At 35.8% G+C, this 21,356-nt stretch overlaps 1 protein-coding gene across 8 annotated transcripts in view; it reads right to left on the reverse strand.

Annotated features, from left to right (window-relative positions):
- Positions 1 to 21,356, reverse strand: part of ARHGAP42 (Rho GTPase activating protein 42) — a 285,418-nt gene that overhangs the window by 116,044 nt on the left and 148,018 nt on the right. For all 8 annotated transcript variants that reach the window (XR_009055392.1, XR_009055390.1, XR_009055391.1 and 5 more), the window contains exon 4: positions 14,869 to 14,940. Coding sequence is in view for 3 of the 8 variants with exons in the window: in XM_057748206.1 (XP_057604189.1) it covers positions 14,869 to 14,940 (72 nt within the window). In the remaining 5 variants the exon portion in view is untranslated. The remainder of the gene's footprint in view (positions 1 to 14,868; positions 14,941 to 21,356) is intronic.

The following is a 21,356-nucleotide window of genomic DNA, read 5'->3' on the forward strand; positions in this document are numbered from 1 at the left end:
GCTGCAGCCTTTCTTTTCTAAACATGAAGCCCTACGTGGTAACTAAAGGAAATGCAATTAACAGATTCCATCCTAAAATTCTAATGCGCAGAGTAAACTTACACCAGCATATATAGTAAAGCCAAAAAGTAAACACAAATTTGCTTCCCAAAGGAGTCTTGCTCTTTAAGGTAAACATTAAAACCAAAATTCCCCAAAGCCTAAGTAAGGTAAACAACATAGTAGACCTGAAAATACAAGGGAGAAAATTTATAAAGTGTCCACGTATTTGAGCTTTAATTTTCAAAATGGAATACTGTTCTTTCAGATTTGATTTAGTCCACACCACATCAAGAAAAACTAAACAAATACCATTTAACACTCTAATTCTAATGGATAAAAAAATACAAGAATTTAGCTTAAAGAGACAGTACATCTCACAATGAGCTCACCAGCACTGCCAGCTGGGACCAGTTAACCACATTTACCAAATAAGGCAACTTTTTTCAATGCTTAAAATCTTTCTACAGTGAGCTCACTTCACTTCTCACTGGGTTTCTACAGTAATCGTAGAGGTCACTTCTCCAACTCAGAGCCAGTAAATCACCAGGCTCTCAATGCAAACGTGGGCTGCATGGTCTCTGGAGAGCATTCGGTTTGGCTTCATTTTATTACCAACTGTTTACAGAAGAAAAAGATGCAAAATCTACTCTAAAGGCAGAACAGTAGGATAAGCAAAATCTATTCATAAAGTTAGAGCTGCTTACCATTGTGAATAAAAATGGCAGACCTTACTTTATTTTAATATATTTGTCCAGTTCCAAAACATGCTTCTTGTAATCTAGTGCTGAGTCTATACAAACATATCCACAATTTTTAATAATTTTGGTTGTCATCTTACCTGCAAAATCCTTCCCCCATTTTTTCTCCATTTTTAATTATCTGCTTTTGTATAGTGTAGGAACCGTGCACATAGACAAAAGAAAGTTAAATCTATGATGAGGTTTACCACATTCTTACTTAAAATAACTGTTGGGAGGAAGGTTGTCCACCCTATTTAGCCATTCAGGTTGTGATTTGAAACCTAAACAAAAGAATGTAATTGTAAGTGGTTTTGACTTGGCCTTGTCTTAAGTATTTAAATACATTCTCCTTCAGAGGTAAAAAGGATTCTTCATCTTATTCTTGTAAATGGCTTGTGTGCCAAACCCTAGCCACAAACTGAGAATATATGAGTATATTTTGCTTCAAAGTTAAAAGAGTCCCATAAAGATAAATATACTTCAAATAACAGTTCTGGTATTTGTGTTACAATATGACTTTTAGTCACTAATCTGCTAAAGGTCACACCCAATTTTATCTTTCTATAAATTCTGTGGTTTTACAACATAGGAAGCCAAATCATTAAACTCACTTTAGCTCTGTGATATCAGAGAAGGTCCTGTTTTTTGTTTTTTCTTTTTTTATTGAAGTATAATTGACTTACAATGTTGTTAGTTTCAGATATACAGCACAGTGATTCAGATATATATATATGTATATATTATTTTTCAGATTCTTTTCCCTTATAGGTTATTACAAAATACTGAGTATAGTTCCCTGTGCTATACAGTAGGTCCTTGTTGGTTATTACCTATTTTATATATAGTAGTGTGTATATGTTAATGCCAAACTCCTAAAGTATCCCTCCCCACTCCTTCCCCTTTGGTAATCATAAGTTTGTTTTCTATGTCTGTGGGTCTATTTCTGCTTTGTAAATAAGCTCATTTATATCATTTTTTTAGATTCCACATATGTGATATCATATGGTATTTGTCTTTATCTGATTTACTTCACTTAGTATGATAATCTCTAGCTCCATCCATGTGGCTACAAATGTCATTATTACATTCTTTTTTATGGCTGAGTAATATTCCATCCTGTGTGTGTGTTTGTGTGCGTGTGTGTGTACACATCACATCTTCTGTATCCATTCTTCTGTTAATGAACATTTAGATTGCTTCCACGTGTTGGATTTTGTAAACAGTGCTGCTATGAACAATGAGGAGCATGTAGTTTTTTGAATGATGGTTTTCTCCAGAAGGTCCTGTTTGAATGAAGACTGAAGAGACTGCAGAGGTAAAAAAATGGAAATTTATTTCAGGCCTTAGACCAAGGGTTACTTTCTGCAAGGGACCAGATAATAAATATTTGATGCTTTGTGGGCCACTTGGTCTCCTACAGGACTACCCAACTTTGCTGCTATAAGGTGAGATTGCCACAGAAAACACAAATGGGCAATGCTGTGTTCTAATAAAACTTTATTTATGGGCACTGAAATCTGAAATTCACATAATTTTCACTTATCACAAAATATTACCCTTCTCTTAATTTTTCAAAAACCATTTAGAAATGTAAAACCACTTGTAGTTGTGGGCCATACGAAAGCAGACAGTGGGCCAGATTGGACCCAGTTTGCTAATCCTTAAATATAAAGCATAAAAATTAATATTCTCAGCTCAGGAAAGGAAACAAAGGACACTTTCCATTCTTCAGGGTGGAAAGCATCATGAAGTAGAAGACAGTGGAGGCATCAGGGTCTTCATTGTGATACTTGCTCTGAGCTGGTGCTGGTGCATAAGAACTGGTAAAAACACCACACAGGAGGGTGGGCTTACCCTCTCCTGTGCCTCCCTTCCTTGGGGAACTGGGTAACAGCAGAATTCACAGTGGAAGGTCACAAGTAAATTTAAAAAGGAAAGATGTGGTAGACTGGAGAACAATGCCGACTTAAAAGAAAAGCATTATAATAGCAGAAGCTGCTGAATCAAAGCAGAAAATGAGAAAGGCAGTGCTGGAAAGAAACTGGAGGGTTAACAAAGAGGTTCCTCAGTGAACTCCATGGAAAAGACCAGGACTCCAGAGGTCTGTAATGTGCTGGAGGGTAATCAGTAGGAGCTTAGAGTCAAAGACATTTGTGATCTGACCCAGGCCGGAGGTGGTCTTCTCTTGTGCACTCCTGCTGGGGTGATTTTACCAAGCCTTGTGTGGTTGGCAGGTACACAGAAATGATTGCATCCCCTGATGGTAAAACAAAATTTATCCCGAACATTCTACCACAGATATGCATGAATTACTGACTGGTAGCTGGTCTCTCTGACTCCAGCCTTTCACAATGCTCATAAACTATCTTCTTGAAATACAGATTCAAGACTTGACTGGCGACATGAGAATAGTGTCATGATTAGGAACATGTGCCTTAGAGCTCAACTGTCTGGGTCCAATCCCTGCTTTGTTACTTACTAGCTGCCTGATCTTGGCAACTTAGATTACCCTCTGTAGCTCAGTTTACTGATTGGTAAGAAGAGGGTGAAAACAATAGACCCTAACTCATACAGCTGTTGTAAAGATTAAACAAGAAAGTATATGTGAGCTGCCCAGGAAACTGTCTGACATATACGATCAATATCTATTATATCCTGATAATCACCATGATGATCATTAACCAAAAAACTCCTTGGCCCGCCACAAAACTCCCCATTAGTCTGCCCCAGCTGAGTATTTTTCACTAATTTGCTAATTAGTGAAATTTTCACTAACTAGTATTTTTCACCAATTTCACTGCCCCATTTTTCATTAATTTTCCACATCCTCCATTTGCATACACACACTCAGCTCTGGCCCAAGATTTATTCATACTGTGGGTTATGGCATACTGGTTGATTATACAATCGGTTTCATGGGTTACAACCACCATTTGTTTTAATGAAATAGAGTTGAATACAACAGAAAGTACCAGATTACTTCACAGGTAGTAACAGAAGTATATTAGCACATATACTCATTGAACTGTGATATAAAGTGCATTTCTTAATGTGGTTCACTGTTTTTTTTTTTCCTGTTAAAAAAGGCTAAAAGAACAGCTCTAATCACACTAGATTATATCAGGCTTCTAAGCCACATCACAAATTTTTAATGTCACTATGACTTTTCTTTTGCCTGGGATGCTATTTTCCCTTACGCTGACTGGAAAGTTTCTGCCAGCCTTTAAACTGCACCTGCTGAATGCCAAAACTTTATAAAAGTCTTTGCCAGCCTCCCCAGTTAAGCAGAATAAATTATTTCTTCCACTGTGCTCATATAAGACTACATGCATATTTCAGATATACAACTAATCCCGTTCCATCTTAATTATCTGTTTCCCTGGGGCTTCCTCTGCTATTCTGTGAGCTTCATGAAGGCAAGCATCATATTTCATTTTTGGGTCCACAAGACTGAACACCATGCCTAGTATAAAGCAGACCAACACTGTGTAGTTGAATGTTTTCATATCAATGACTTAAGGCAAGATGACTGATGGCATGCTCATCAGATTTCTAATGACTCAAAGCTTGGAAAGGAGGATGAAGTAGTAGAGAACCTGTCAATATATTAGATGATAAAATCTAGATGCCAAAAGACCTCATAACTTTGGAATGAAGTGACTGAAACTTATTGTAAATCTCACCATCAAATCCAAAAAAGTCTACGAGGCAAGCATGGAATCAAAGAGCTCCAGCTTAAGAGATGCTGAGATTTTACTTTTACCTGAATAAACAATGTGACATGAACAGTGAAAAGGTAAATAATTTTATTGATCAATAGTGATACTTTTTTAAACTGTAGTAACCAGACACTCTTTGGGGCTTCATGTTCTGTTTCTACCGCCAAATTATTAACAAGAACACTGAAAAGTTGAAGCTGTTTATAGAAAACATGAGCTTGGTAAGTTAAAACAATGTCATTTGAAAAAAAGCCTAAACTTAACAGGGCTATTGAACAAATGCAGATGCTTCCTGACAAATACTGTCCCTGGTAACTCTGACATTTGGTACTCAGTAAATCTTTTTTTTTTTTGGCTGAATGAGACATGAAAACGTTCTGTATTTCCAATGTAACAAAAGGTTTTAATTAATTTTTAGGGGAAGTAGTCAGATTCTTCATAATTTTAAAATCTGTCTTTCCTAAATATTTAACACACTGATTCATAGTCTTTAGAGGGTTTCTAATTACTTCAATGTGTTTTATAAAGTTTTAATTCCAATTTGCTACATATAAAATATAGGTGATGGCAATAGGAAGAGACCAATGAAGTACCATTAAAATTCAAATGTTGTCATAACTCATTTGCAAAACCCCCAAAGAATAGATTATAAGGTGCAAAAATTAGTATTCTATAAAATGATTTGGAAAATCCTTCACCTTTCATTTTTCTTTCTTTGCTCACCCTGATAATAAACTCTGATATTTTTCTGTTTTTTTTTTCCCCCAACAAACAAGCAACTATCACATTATAAAATCAAATACAGGATAGCTTAGGTCACTGATGACAGTCATTTTATCAGAGCTCCATAGTTAACATCAAATGGTGCTTACTACAGACTGACCTATTCCTGATGCTTGAAATGTACTTCTGTTTGTATCTGAAACTTGCTTTGAAGTCTAAAATGTAAACATAAAATGTTTCCAGTTTTACTGCATTCTTGTTTGAGTTTTCCAAAGAAGTCAAAATGAAGTCTCCTAAATATTTCAGAATATTTCTAACCACTTAAATTTGAAAAAAAAAAGTAAATCACTAATAGCTTCCCACCCATCTCAAGGACCATTGGGAACGCAGTAATCCTGAACAAAGTAGGTATAGGTTAAAATAGCAACATGTACAGCAATGCTCAGAACCAACACATATACAGTGAAATGGATTTGAGGCATAAACTCTCATGGAGGAAACTCTTCTGCATCAGGGCAGCCAGTAGATGAGGTAAAGCAAAGAAATGTATCTACAAATAAAAATACCAAATCTCAGAACCAAGGAAACCACCTTTGAATCTGGAGAAGATACAAAGTTCAGAGGGGAAATTTGATCTGTGAGGTGAAACTTTGAACTTCTCACTGTTGTCCCTATTAGAAGCAAGAGATCTAGAAATTTTTCATTAGTTAGAGTTTCTTCCTCCACCAGGTTAACCCTAAGTAACTGGATTTGCTACAGAGAAGACTTCATTACAAGGAAGCAGGTTTGATTCTCATTGAAGGCTGACCAGTGAAGAATGAAAATCTTAATTTCAGATTTCACTCTCCAGATCTCTGAGCATTGATCTCAACAATGATGTTCCTTAATGAGGCCCCAGAGTATATTTTATCAATTCCTATCTATGTATGGCCTTTGTAAACTGTGTGAAAAAATTTTAAAATTATATATTTGACCTAAAAATTTAGCGTAAGGATGTTTTGTAAAAATACAATTTGTGGGGAAGCCTAAAATGTTTCTTAAGTATCGGTCTTAAGGCATCAACATTAGAATAATTACAATGGAAAACAGTGATAATTTTATCTACAATTTATTGTAATCAAATTATAACATAAGAGCATATTCTCTTACCTGAGCAAATGGTAGCCACTTAATAAAGTTATAATAATCTACATATGTATGTAAACACACATACGCATTTAATACATAATGATGTAATATATATAAATTGAACTGTTCAGCAAAATGGTTTTTGGGTTACAGCCCTATCCAGAATTCCAACTCTACATGAAGCTCAGCTTTTTCAATGACTGTCAGGTTCTGTAATGTACATAAAAATATGATACCCACAGAATTTTAAAAGTATGTGGAGACACTGAATGGTAATAACTGTCAAGTATAGAGATTAATACTGATTCAGTGTCTCCAAGGAATGTGATCTGGTTTGTTTTTCTAGAGGTGGCAATGGGGTCAATTAAGGCTGATACTCACAAGAATGCTGTAAAGGATGATGAAAACACACAATAAAGTATAAGAAAAGGTTTACATTCCCATGATGGAGGGAGATGCCAAACTACTGATTTAGATATCAGAAGGCCTGGATTTGAGTCCCAGCTAGAGCACATGTGCACCTCTGGGCTGCTGGCAATGCCTCTAGATCTTTCTGAGTCTCAGATTGTCATCAGAAGAATGATGATACTTCCAACCTTGTTATACTGTTATAAATAATAGTGCTTCATAGACTGTATAGTGTTATTAATTACAGGTAATGTATATCTAAGGCGCTCTTGCTTAGTAGCCCTGTGAACCACTCTATCTAAATATTTAGTAATCAACTTGCGTTTGTCTCTGTCCAAGAAACAAAATAAGGCAACTAATCTACATGAACAATGACCTTAGTTTTATTGTAATAATTTGATTAATACTGACAGAAAGGATATAAGAGCAGTAATTATTAATGATAAAATAAGAGCAATTAACGTATGTGGAAGAAATTAATTGCTAAGCAATTTATGTGAAATGTCAATTATGCTATCATATCAATTCTATGATGATGGTTCTATTATTGTCTCCATTTTTCTGATGGAGCAACTAAGGCTTTAAAAAGTATTTTAAATAGGTATTTCTCCAAAGAAGACATATAGATGGCCAAGAGACACATGAAAAGGTACTCAACATCACTAATTATTAGAGAAATGAAAATCAAAACTACAATGAGGTATCACCTCACACTGGTCAGAATGGCCATCATCAAAAAATCTACAAACAATAAATGCTGGAGAGGGTGTGAAGAAATGGGAATCCTCTTGCACTGTTGGTGGGAATGTAAATTGATACAGCCACTATGGAGAACAGTATGGAGGTTCCTTAAAAAACTAAAAATTGAATTACCCTATGACCCAGCAACCCCACTACTGGGCATATACCCAGAGAACACCATAATTCAAAAAGACACATGCACCCTATTCATAATAGTCAGGTAATGGAAGCAACCTAAATGTCCATCAACAGATGAAAGGATAAAGAAAATGGGGTACATATATACAATGGACTATTACTTAGCCACAAAAAGAAACAAAATTGGGACATTTGTAGAGACATGTGTGGACCTAGAGACTGTCATACAGAGTGAAGTGAGTCAGAAAGAGAAAAACAAAGATCATATATTAACGCATATATGTGGAATATAGAAAAATGGTACAGATCAACTGGCTTGCAAGGCAGAAATAGAGACACAGATGTAGAGAACAAACATATGGACACCAAGGGGGTAAAGTGGGGAGGGGGGGTGGTTGGGGTGGAATGAATTGGGAGATTGGGATTGCCATATATACATTACTAATAAGAAAAAAAAATCAATTTGTACACTTTAAATACATGTAGTTTATTGTATGTCAATTTTATCTCAATAAAAGTTCTTTAAAAAATTAAAAAATAAAAACATTTTTTAAAAAAAGAAAAAAAGTAAAAAAAAAAGTATTTAATTACTCAAGTTCACATTTCCTATAAGTATTCAGTCCCAAGTTGTGATCTCAAGTTTGTATGACTCTACAGAACTGGCTGTTAAACAATTAAAAGACACCTTGTCTCTAAATGAGCTAACCAGACAATTCTCCTTCTTTAAGAATAGAGAAAAGGAATTAGCTAATATTTCTTAAGCATCAAACGTGGTGGTGCTACTAAAGTACTCTATAGGCTTGATCTCATTTCTGTTTAAAATCTAACTCTGCTCCTTCCTAGTCATGTGACCTCAGCTCATTTGCTTAACTTCTCTGCACCTTATTTCCTTTATCTATAAAATGAGTTTTAGCAATTTTCTTATCTAATACGTTGGTTGTGAGGATTAAATGAGTTTACATGTAACATGCTTAGGGCAGTACTTGGTTAACTTATAAAAGGTTACTATTATTGTTTAAAAATATGATCAAGTAGCAAAATCAGTAACTCTGCAACTCCATATAAGAGCCTACTGACAGAAGGTACAAAAGAAAAGAATTACAAGTAGTTTCAAAATAACTAACAAATGGTTTCTAGTTTGCCCAGAGAATTCAGTCTCAAATACAGTCATTGCCAGAGAATATCTGTCTAAGAGAGAGACTCAGTTCACTGACCATCAGCAGCACATAAGAAACCAATCCTGACCATTCTCTGCAGGACCTATTGAAAATAGGGGGAAAGTAAGGTGATCTAAATCCATACTCTGGATTTCCTTCCCATTTAGGTCACCACAGAGCACTGAGGAGAGTTCCATGTGCTATATAGTAGGTTCTCATTAGTTATCTATTTTATAAAAAGAGGGGATATATGTATACGTTTAGCTGATTCAATTTGCTGTACAGTAGAAACTAACAACATTGTAAAGCAACTATACTCCAATACAAATTTTTTTAAAATCCATACTCTGATCCTATAAATCACTTTCCTTTTTTTAAATTAATTTTTATTGGAGTATAGTTGATTTATAATGTTATGTTAGTTTCTGCTGTACAGCAAAATGATTCAGTTATACATATACATATATCCACTCCTTTTTAGATTCTTTTCCTATTTAGGCCATCAGAGAGTATTGAGTAGAGTTCCCTGTGTTATACAGTAGGTTCTTATTAGTTGTCTATTTTATATACAGTAGTGTGTATATGTAAATCCCAATCTTCCAATTTACCCCTCCCCCCCTTTCCCCTTTGGTAACCATAAGTTTGTCACTGAACTGAGTTATTCATCTAATTTAATAGATAATAAATACTCTGGACTCATGATGAGAACAATCTAAAAGGGAATCCCCTGGTGGTCCACTGCCCCTCACAGTAGAAGCACAGAGTCCTAACCACTGGACCACCAGGGAATTTCCTTTTGGATTGTTCTGATCATGAGTTCGAAGTATTTATTATGCATTAAATTAGATGAATAACTCAGGTTAGTGGCAAAATCTTTTAAACTTGAAATAAGTATCTGTAATTCTTCTAGACTCCCTAAACCATTTGTATATTTGAGACAACAAATTAGAATGCAGCCATTTTTCACATGAAGGAAATCTTAAAGTTGTAACAGGAATTAATTGTGATAATTATCCACATTTTTTTAGGTACTATACGCTAAAATTATTATTTTTTTAACATGCCTTGCCATGTAATTAACAAATGTTCAGAGACAGAACCAAACTCTACTATGGACAGAACAAAGGGACAACAATTATCCACTTCTACTATAGTTTTCAATATGAAATCAACATAAAGACAAACAAGTTCTATTTTTACATGACTAATATTATATCATTTATTTTTGCTTTAAAACCATGGAAGAATGTTCACATGATTTACAGTAAGGTCTAAGTGAAAATGAAAACCAGTCTTAAAATCATTTCCCATGGAAATGAAAATGTACCTTTTAACTTTAAAGGGTAGTATTTCTCAAGTCTCTTTTATCTAATAAACCAGCCATGTTAACTGCCTACTGTGTGTTGGGGAATTTTCAAATCAAGAGAGATATATTAACTAGGCTTGATTCAAAGTGGGCAAGTTTGGGCTTATCTGCAATATTTTAAGATACTTCACATTAAAGCATTTGTTTGCTAAAGGTGGGGAAAAAAATACTTCACAAAAGAGTATTCTAAAGAGCAGCGTGGAGGAGTCGAAAGACTGCTGGTCTGAGGAACTGAGTCCTGGTCCTCACTGCCCCAACTAACTGCTCAGTCTCTTTACATGTGGAAAATGAGCCTCTGGCCACACACACATTTCTCCCTAACGTGCTTATCTTTGACTAGGGACTCAGATACGAAGCTCTATCAGTATTTTGGAGTCAGCCAGTTTATACAGGAACACGTGTGGAAAGCGCAGATATGACTTATAATTCATTCTCTCTGGGGGCAAGGAGGACACTTCCAATACAATGAAATACAGCTGTCAACGTATACAAAGAGTGTGAAAATAAGTTATAATTCATCTTGCTCTATAATAATGCTGCTCTAGGTCTATTCATATTGTGGAAATTCCAGATGGCATTAATCGTTCTGAATACCTATTTCCCACTCATATCTAGAATTTAAATCAGCAGTGTATCAGGAGACAAATTAAAGAAACCAAACACTCAATTCTATACTCTGACACATGTAAGAGGTCAGGCCTGTAATACAATTCCATTCTGCATACACCCTCAGACTAAGAACCTTTAAATAAATACAATCTTGACAAGTGTTTACAGACAATTCTTCTAATCTTTAGCTACTCACAAAGCAGGACCCATCTCCTCTGTCCTTCAGTTCAACAACCCTATCATTAATCTTTTCTAATGTCTCTCACAGATGCACAGTGTTTTTTTCCCACAACTGTAACTCACTCAGGGCCTCGCGTTCCACAGCAAAGTATCAGGTGTCCCAAAGCTCTATGAAAACACACTTTTACAAAAGAAATGTTTGTGGTCCATGGACTTTATCCACTTTGGTTAAATAGGAGCATCTGCGTGTGAGGAGAGGGCCACTCTGACGCAGTGTTTTCCACTAGGACCAAGCGGAGGAGGTCCTGACTGCAGTGGAAGGGTCTACATTTAATTGACACGCTTGCCCTCTAGCTGCCTCAACAGCCTGAGAACACTGTGGGAAACCTCCACTGTCAAGACTGTGAAAAGCGGCAGAGTGTCATTTGTAGAATTAACTTCATTTACCAAGTAAGAAAATACCTAAATAAAACAGGAAGGAAAGCAATAGAAAAAAATCAACATCTTCGAGATTTTTATTCCTACCAAGATGTTTCCACAATACCAGAAAAAAAGAAAACTGACCTATCCAAATACTGCGGAAGAGAATGCCTACTTTCTATTCACTTTACTAAACAAGGGTTATCCAGCAGCTGAGAAACAATACAGTACTAAGTGCCATCAGGCAAATAAAACACAAAGAATCACCACCAACAGCAGGCCCAGTGCAACCACACTGATGCTCAAGATTTCATCTGAATTAATTCAACTACATGTTTAACCTCCCAACATGTAAGCAAGGTCACAGAACATTGTTGTATGCTCCCGGCTGATCTGTCCTGCAATTGAGATATATAAAAAACCAAAATAAAATAGGTAATTGCTCATGCTACTGCCACTGTAGCTAACCTAAATCTGCAAATAAGAATCTACACACATGGGAAATATACTATTTTAAATGAGCCAAAAACTTGGAATATTCTTTGCTAGAGAAAGAATTCTTCACAAAGCTTTTTTTAATTTTATAAAAATATCACCAATGAAGTGTAATATTGTAAATAGAGGCTTTGAAGGAAAATGGCTTTATTTCAGACCCACAGTCTGATTTCCCAGCTCTGTGATCTGGTGCATGCAGGTGACCTCATCATTTTCCTCACTGTAAAGCAGATGTAACACCCGTACCCACCTCACAGGTTGCTTGTAAGGATTTGATCAGGTCACAGATGTAATAGCTCAGTGAAAGCCCCTACAAGCACGGACCTCAAGAAAGATCACCTATTATTATTCTTGAAAAGACTCTTTCTTGCTCTGAGACACCACATTCTTGTATTTTGTTCCTTCTTCTGTTTCTTCCTTCTGAGCCTCCTATCTGTCTTTTTTTCTTTCCAAACATCAAACGTTGAGAGTTCTTAGACTGTATAGAATTTAGGTCTTCTTTTCGCTGTATTCTTTCCTAGAGGGGAGCTAATCTATCCCCTTGATTTAATTATCACCTGGAGGACAATTTCCAAACATATTCCTAATTCAGATCTGAACACACATCTGCCAACTCACCATTTCCATTTGGATATTGTGGAGAAACTTTGAATTCATTCATTATGTCTAAACGCCAAATGCAGCGTCCTTGCCATCCAAACATAAATGTTGCCTATCTCAGTAAGTGGCTCCAAAAAACACCCAATTTTACAACACAGAACCCTGGGAGTCATCCCTGAGATGTCCTGTTGCTCACTTCCCAGTATGTAACCCATTGCCTACCCCTTCCATTTTACCTCTGAAATACATCCCATTGTCTCCATAGCCACTGTCCCCTTCTGAAATCAAAGCCACTATCCTTTTAACTCCCAAACTGGTTTCCCTCAAGCAGTCCTGCCTCCTTCAATCCATGCCTGACATGCAACAAGAGTGATATTTTAAATTGCAAATATAATCACTCCTCTACCCACCACTTTATCTTATCGGTGAATTAGAGTAACATAGAATAAGGAGTAAATACTGTGAACCATTAATAAAGGTGTGCACATGTCCTCCATCCCCATGGTCTCTATATTTCAAACACATTAAAACTTTTTCCCCTAAAATGCCAGGATCTTTCCTTCTTCAAGGCCTTTATTCATACCTACTGTTCCCTCTTCAGGAGTGTAAAGAAGGTTCCTCCCTTGCTGCCCCTGTGTCCACATTTCTAACTATTTCTTTCTCATCACTCAGTTCTCTGCTTAACCAATACTTCCTTCAGAAGGCATTGCTTGGTTTTCTGGACAAGGTCAGTTCCATTAATTATACTGTCACAGAGCACCCGGCATGTCTGTATCACAATCCTCAGTGCATTTGTAAATACACAAAAGATAATAAATGACACAAGGGCAGGGAGCTTGTCTGTCTTGTTTACAACTGTATCCCTTAATCTTATCAAACACCATACTTGCCACAAGTGGGCCAGCCAAGATATTGATAAGTGTTTGCTGAATTAATTAACACAAAAATGGTTCCAGTTTAGTTCTTGAGTTGATAATGGCTCATAATTGGTGGAGAAATGCACATAAAACTCTAATTCAAGGCAGACCGTGATACCTTTTAACAGGAAATAAGCATAAGGACTACTTGATTCTATAAGAAAAAAAATCAATTCAGGAAGGGGAACAGATGTATGAGGAAAACCCAGGTAAAGGAAGGCTTCTTTCTGGTGCTGGGAAATAAAATAAGCCATGGAGAGCCAGCAAGACGTCAACAAGTAAAAGGTAAGAAGTATTCCAAGGAGGGAAAGGTTTGGGCAAAGCCATTAGCAGAGTCAGGACACGTACAGGGACTAGTGAACAGACACTAGTGTGTTGTGCCAGATGAGGGAGGTATACTGAAATGTAGAAAGTGGCCACACTGTGGAAAGATTTCATTATCAAGATTAAACTGTCTCTTTCAAAGACAACCACTGAAGGTTTCATCAGTGAAGAACAACTCATAAACATGGCAAAAATTTATTAATGGATTAGGATGGGGGTGTAGAGACCAACTAGTAGGCGATTTCATTATTTCAGACAGAAGGGAGGAGGGTATTTTTCTGTCCTCTAGAAGGAGAAATATTTCTGCAGGGGAATCAAAGTACTGCTCAAAGAGGGGAGGGGTATGTCATTGACTAAATGGAAACCAAAACAGAGAAAGGATAGGGGAAGTATGACAGATGATGAGTTCTGTTTTGGAAACCCAAATTTTATGTCCTTACATGATATTGAGACGGTAGTTAAACATGGATCTAAGAAAGAGGATGCAAGTAAATTTCAGAAATTATTAGGCTCAGGGAAATTTTAATTGATCCATAACCAATTAAACATTAATGCAAAGGGCTGACAAAGATGTCTAAAGTTTTCCACAAACACATATTTTTATTAAGAATAAAAATTACAGATTGGGATTGCCATATATACATTACTAATAAGAAAAAAAATCAAATTGTACACTTCAAATACATGCAGTTTATGTCAATTATATCTCAATAAAAGTTCTTAGAAAAAAACAAAAACAACCAAGACACAAACAAAAAAACAAAAATAAATAAAAAATTCAAAAAATAATAAAAGTTCTTTTATAATTAGTTTTCAATATACATACCTTGTGCATAGTTTTTATTTTATATAGGTGTTAGGAACGCTTCTCATATTTTTACCATAATTTCACCCTCTTTAAAACAGTTAATTTCCTACCATTGTTGTGATGGGAGGAGCCCACTTATGCTGACTTTTTCTCTATTCAGTAGAAGAATAATATCTTTTCTATGTGTTTAAAATAAATCCAGTCTTTGTAATAGGCTCTGTGCAAAAATTTTAAATGACGTACGGAATTTTTAAAAGGTCATTCTAATTTCAAAAATGTTAACATGTGAAATTACGTCTGTCATCTTTAATTATCAGGAGACTATCCGAAGTATAATAAAATGTAACACTTACTTTTGCTGCACCTATTTGTTCTTTGCGAAATTTCTCAAGTGGCGCAATTAATACATCATTAGCGTTTTGAATCTGAAATTAAAAATGTAAATACATTAAATTCTGTATAATTCATGTAAACAATATTGAAATAAAGATGGCTCCTTTATTCCACTTATTTAAATAAACAGCGTTTCTTCTCCTTTGCTTCTATAAATAAAATAAAAATACCTCACATGTTGTATAGTCTTTTTCTACTTTATAATTAAGTTGTTTTTACAAATTATTTCACTTAATCCTAACAATAATGTGAATAATGTGAAAACAAGTACACATGGTGAGATCTTAAATATTTAAATTTCATATTCTAAAATTTAACTAAAATAGCACATCAGATATTAAATTTTAAAATATCTTTAATTATACTAGTTTAATGTAGTCAGTTCAAGCATCATTCTAAAACTGAGCCATATAAATGCTCTTTCATCTTGCCCCTAGAATGTTATAATTCTACAGTTGCAAAATAAGGCTTATTTTTTCTCTATTTAATTAGATTTCTTACACTTGGGATTTGCCTGAACGTTCTCATAATATTGCCAACCCCACTAAAATAGTATCTGGTTTCATTTCAATGAACAGCACTTTAGCACAAAACGCCAAACTGGGTTTCACTTAAACTTTAAAACAGATAAATCTTTAAATCGATCTGTAAGAATATTGTGAGGGGGTTTGAGGTGAGGTGAGGGCAGTGACTGGATACAAGGAGACAGACATTTCTAAGGATAGAATTATGCTGGAAGGAAATCTTGATTTTTAAAAAGTCCCTTTAGAAAGCATTAAAATTAAATATAGGATCTTAAATGCTCTCACAACAACAAAAAAAAATGGTAGTAAGGTGACAAGATTGAGATATGAGCTAATACCACGGGTGGTAATCATTTTGTGATATATAAATGTATCAAACCAACATGTTGTACACTGAACTTACACAATGTTATGTGTCAATTATATCTCAATAAAGCTGAGGGGGAAAAGGCAGGCCCAGTTAATAAAATTATCATTCATTCTACCACTATGATAATAACGTGACTTATTACATAATTAGCAAATGCTAAGATGAAAAGAAAAATCTAGTTTTCAAAATAGGTCACTCTATTTTAAAGTAGGTTAAAGAGTGTACAGGAGTTCCTTGTATTCTTCTTACAATTTTTCTGTAAGTTTGAAATTATATCAAAATCTAAAAATTTCAATGAAAGGGTTTTACTTTCACTTATTTTTATTAAACTGGTTATTCTCTAGTCAAGTTTTATTTTTTAAATTCCAAAATCTAAACACACAAAGATAACATACACAAAAATAAAAACTAAAGTAGTAATGACTTCAATGATTCTGTCATTCTCCAATTTGCAGAAAAATGAGATGACCTCTTGAAAAGAGGACCTAAAAGCCTCTTGTGAAAACATACAAAGTAGATCAATAGTCAAAATCCTTCCCAAGACACTGAGGGCCACCGTAGATCCTTCTGACATCCATCACCTACTTCCCATTTGTGAGCTCAGACAGGCATCCCTCCAGACACACTGTGCAGGCATCCCACATAGAGATGATTGGAAACAGTAGCAAAGGATCTCACTCTAAATTCTCACTCTCTAAATCCTCTTTGCCCTCATGAAACTCCAAATACATTTAAACACACACACACATTTCTCCAGATTTTATAGAGGTAATAAATACCTGATTCAGCCTTTAAAGTTTGCATTAGGGGAAAGACAATGTCATGGACACTTAAGTGTAATTTGGAAAAATAGCAACAATACAGGCTAATAACAGTCACTGAATGTTTATGCTGGAAACCAGCATGATCTAATGTACTTAAAGTTAATGAACTTAAACAGGGAGGTATGTCTCAAGTCGTGAAAACTCCAACAATGAGGTTGAATAAGAAAATATGCAGCACAGCGCTAAGTAGATGTATTTAAAATCAAGAATGCCTGAGTTTAAACCCAGTTCTATTGCTTATGAACTGCTATTTAACTGCTATCAGCTACATCACCTATCCAACATCTTGGTTCCAAGGAGGAAAATAATGTAAAACATTTAGCTCAGTGCCTTACATCTAGTAAGTACTCAAAATTTAAGGCTTTTAATATGTCCAAATAAACATAGATAACGTATCTCATTCTGTAATTATATACTTGACACATTTCTCTATCTGAATCTCCTGTACTACCTTTTTGGTTGAAGTGAACCTATGTGCACACAATGAGAAGGTATTTTCCCATTCAAGTCACAAAAGACAGATGGCCTAGACTTTCCTACATTCAATCACTAGGTATTTATGTATGTGCCAAGCACATTGCTGAGCTCTGTAGGGGAAGGGAAAAAATTAAGGCATGGGCTAAACCTTCCAGAAAGTTGATGTCTACTTGTGAAAAGGGGGGAAAAAGAATTATTCATTCAACAAGTATTTAATACTCATAAAGCCCTGCTAAAATTTTCAGAAAAATTGAGACAAAACTGATTACATGGAGAATAGTTATGCAGAATCCCTCATAAATGTAGAATTCCTCATAAATGCATCAGAATTTTGACAACAGGAAAGATCCATGAGCACTAAATAAGCCAAGGTAGTATTTGGATAGTGGATGTGAATTGGAAACAGATATGAATTGGATACACCAAAGAGAAAAAATATTCTAGGAATAGGGAACACCATGAAAAAGGCAAGGGGGGGTTGAACTAAGCATGGCATGTGGGGAAGGGAAGAGCAGGGCAGGAAAAGAAAGCATTTATTACATGCTCATTAAGAGTCCATGCAGATTGTGAGTGCATTGACCGAGTTACAGGCCTTCAGTTAACTTTTTTAAAATGGGAATGGCACAATGAATATAAAGTACATTGAGGGACTTCCCTGGTGGCACAGTGGTTAAGAATCCGCCTGCCAATGCAAGGTACACAGGTTTGATCCCTGGTCCAGGAAGATCCCACATGCCGTGGAGCAACTAAGCCTGTGTACCACAACTACTGAGCCCGTGTGCTGCAGTTGCTGAAGCCCAGGCGCCTACAAGCCCATGCTCCATAACAAGAGAAGCCATCGTAATGAGAAGCCTGCACACTGCAATGAAGAATAGCCCCCGCTCGCCACAACCTGAGAAAGCCTACCTGCAGCAACAAAGACCCAACACAGCCAAAATTAAAAAATAAAAAATAAAGTACATTGAACAGTTTTGGCACGTAGCAGATTCCATATGGTATTAACTAATAACATTAACTGGTGAAAAGTGTGTACGTTATTAGTAGGAAACTTAACTGGAATAAGTAAGGAAAAGATACCCATAATCTAGGCAAAGTAACCTGAACATGGAATCACTGCTGGATTCTAAAATGAGGATTAATGTAAAAACTTATTCTAGAAAGTAATATGTGAGATACTTTGAGAGTGAAGAGATAAAGACATGATATGCCAGCTGAATGGCTGGGAGAAGAACACAAGTTTAAAGTGATAACTAGATCAGGTGCCTGGGGTGTTGACAGATGGGTAGCAGGGAACTGCAGAGGCAGGTGTTTTTAATAGAAAAAAAAATTAAAAGGATCTAGAAGGAGAGGAATCAAAGGTGACACTAAGTTTTCTTCCTCAGTCACTAGAAGTTTGGCATCACATTAAGAATTAGAGTAAATAAGGTAGGAAGTATGTTTGGTAGAGAAAGAATAAAAACAACAGATTTCACCTTGGACCTACTACATTTGATGCCATGGGAAGACTCAAAGAAATACTGTAGCAGAGTATTCTACCTCGAAATGATGGAACTAATCAACATGAATGAAATGGTTTTTTTTTTTGGGGGGGGGGTACATGAAATATATTTATTTATTATTTTTTGGGGGTACACAAAGTTCAATCATCTGTTTTTATACACATATCCCCGTATTCCCTCCCTCCCTCAACTCCCCCCCACCCTCCCTCGAGTCCCCCCCACCCTCCCCGTCCCAGTCCTCTAAGGCATCTTCCATCCTTGAGTTGGAGTCCCTTTGTTATACAACAACTTCCCACTGGCTATCTATTTTACAGTTGGTACTATATATACGTCTGTGTTACTTTCTCGCTCACACAGATGCAGAGAATGGACTGGAGAACTCGAGGTTTGAAATGGTTTTTTATTGGGAAGGAAAAGATTAGAAAAGAGAGTGGATACGGATCTGTATACTAAGACATGGGCATTCATTTTCATATCAAATAGTTTAAATCTCTGCCACAACTCCTTTGTGGCTGTTATGTAAATATGACCTGGGAATAAAACAAAACTTGAGGACATAAACTCAAGCCAAATGTGATCATTAACAACTACCCAATGTGGCAAGCATTACTTCCTATCTCTATTTCTTCCGTATTTCTTTTTTTCTTTTGTTTTTGGATTAGCTCAATTTTTTTCTCTTTCTTCTCCCTACTCTCATTCTATTAATGTGAAATTGAAGGAATAAAACATAAGTTCCCGAGGTACTAAACAGAAAAAAATGAAGGGGGAGAAAAACACCAATTGGAGGGATAGAGATAACAAGAGATATGATTTGTTGAGTGTTTAATGTGTGCGAAGTACTCTGCTAAGCCCTTCACAATATCCAGATTAAAGTCGATTTTATACGAGTAATGAAGTTCAAAACCTAAAAATCACCTGGAATATATTAAGAATGTGAGTGTTAAAGTTAGACCCAGATCTATTTTGAATCTCGGTACCTAAAATGCTGACTCAATGTCTTGATCCCTATACCTCTTAAGGTCTTTGTAAAAATCAAAGGCCAAATATATTTATTTTTAAAATAACAAGCATAGATCTAACATATGGCAGGCTTTCGATAAATTTTTGTTTCTTCACAGAATTCATGTCAACTATGTGTTCAGAACCTTCCTAAGCAGTCTGAGAATGTCCCAAGATGATTTAAGATGTAGTTATTCAGAAGGTAAAAATTGAAATCCACATTAATTTTACAGAACAGAGACCCATTCAGAGTATCCTTCTACAGTGGTAGATAACCAGGAGCCTAAATTTTTCCATAAACCATAATAACATGTGTGGTTATACATCTGAAATACGATGCTTCTTTTGTATGCAGTCCATGGGCTGCTGTTCACAATATGTGAATCTGAATTCAAGAGATTAAAATGGAAATGCCAACATTCAAAGGGCACAAAGTGGATTTACATCCCGATTTGGCTGCTTCTGACCCTCATCTTTGTACACCCTCCAGGGAACACATGCCTTTCATCCCGACACACTGGTCAATCACAGGCCATGAAATTCTTCAAATCTGAAGTAACCCGAGTGGGAAGTAAAGAAGGTATCTAAATTCTTGTTACTATTACTACTGCCTAATAAAGGAAAATAACATACAAAATGCTAGAAAACCCGACTTAACTTTCACAACGTTTAAAAAAGAATCTAGAGAAATGCAATTCTGGCTCACATGGAATTCTTTCTCCCCAGATTTACGCAAGAGGCTTGATAAAACTCCTTCCAGAAGGTAATACTGGTGGGTGAGGATGGGGGGGTAGGAATCAAGTCACAGAGTTCAGGAGATTCAAGCTCCCATAATATTTGTGGAATGTGTTACTTTGCATGACCTCACTAAGAGGCTTTAGGAAAAATACAAAAGCAATTTTAATGTTCTCCCTAGATATTGATAATATAAATTCTTGAAAAGGTCATAGTTCAGTAATTAAGGCACAATTAACTATTAACTATTTTATAATTCTTAATCATTGCCTAAAACTTGGGTTTAAACAATTTATTTTTATAGATATTCGTCCATTTTTAAATCAAAACTAATCACCAGCTATTTCACTTATTTTTCGCAGCAGAGAAGTAAATCTCATATTGGGTAAGACTTTATAATACTGCATTTACTGGGCAAACTCACTTTGACTGTGGGTGTGTTACACTAAACCAGGCAATTAAACTTCCTGTTGCTTTACTTTTGCTATTTCAAGCGGTTCTAATAAACAGCCACAAGGGAGTGCTCATAAATCGCTCAAAAGTAATGGCTAGAAATGTTTTTATGTGGTTAGAAGAACGATTATCCAAACAAGTTTGGGGTATTTTTTCTCCAAGTATACATGAATTATAATTTCCTACAGACTGTGAATTTTCAAGTGCTATCCTATAGGAATTTTCAGTGCTTGCTTTTCACTGCTGAGAACCTTACCATTACTTGTTTGTCCAAGGAAGTGAGCAGTGATGGAATAAAACAAATCTGAAAAGTAATTCTTCTTACACTTTTACTTTCTCTCCCCCTTCCAGGTTTTGGTTAAACTTGAGTGTTGTTGGTACCAGTCACAGATCATCACAAATCAATGATTATAGTGTCCCATGAGGATGTAAGATTACGATTCTCTACCTCAAACTATCAGAGCTCTGAAAGACTCCAGGTTTTGAAGAGAGGATTAAATGATTTTCTGCAGTGCTATCAAAATCAACTGTTTGAGAAGGCTACAACAGAACAAGCTATTTACAGAA

This window comes from Hippopotamus amphibius, chromosome 9 (assembly GCF_030028045.1).
Source record: "Hippopotamus amphibius kiboko isolate mHipAmp2 chromosome 9, mHipAmp2.hap2, whole genome shotgun sequence".
Taxonomy (NCBI): Eukaryota; Metazoa; Chordata; class Mammalia; order Artiodactyla; family Hippopotamidae; genus Hippopotamus; species Hippopotamus amphibius.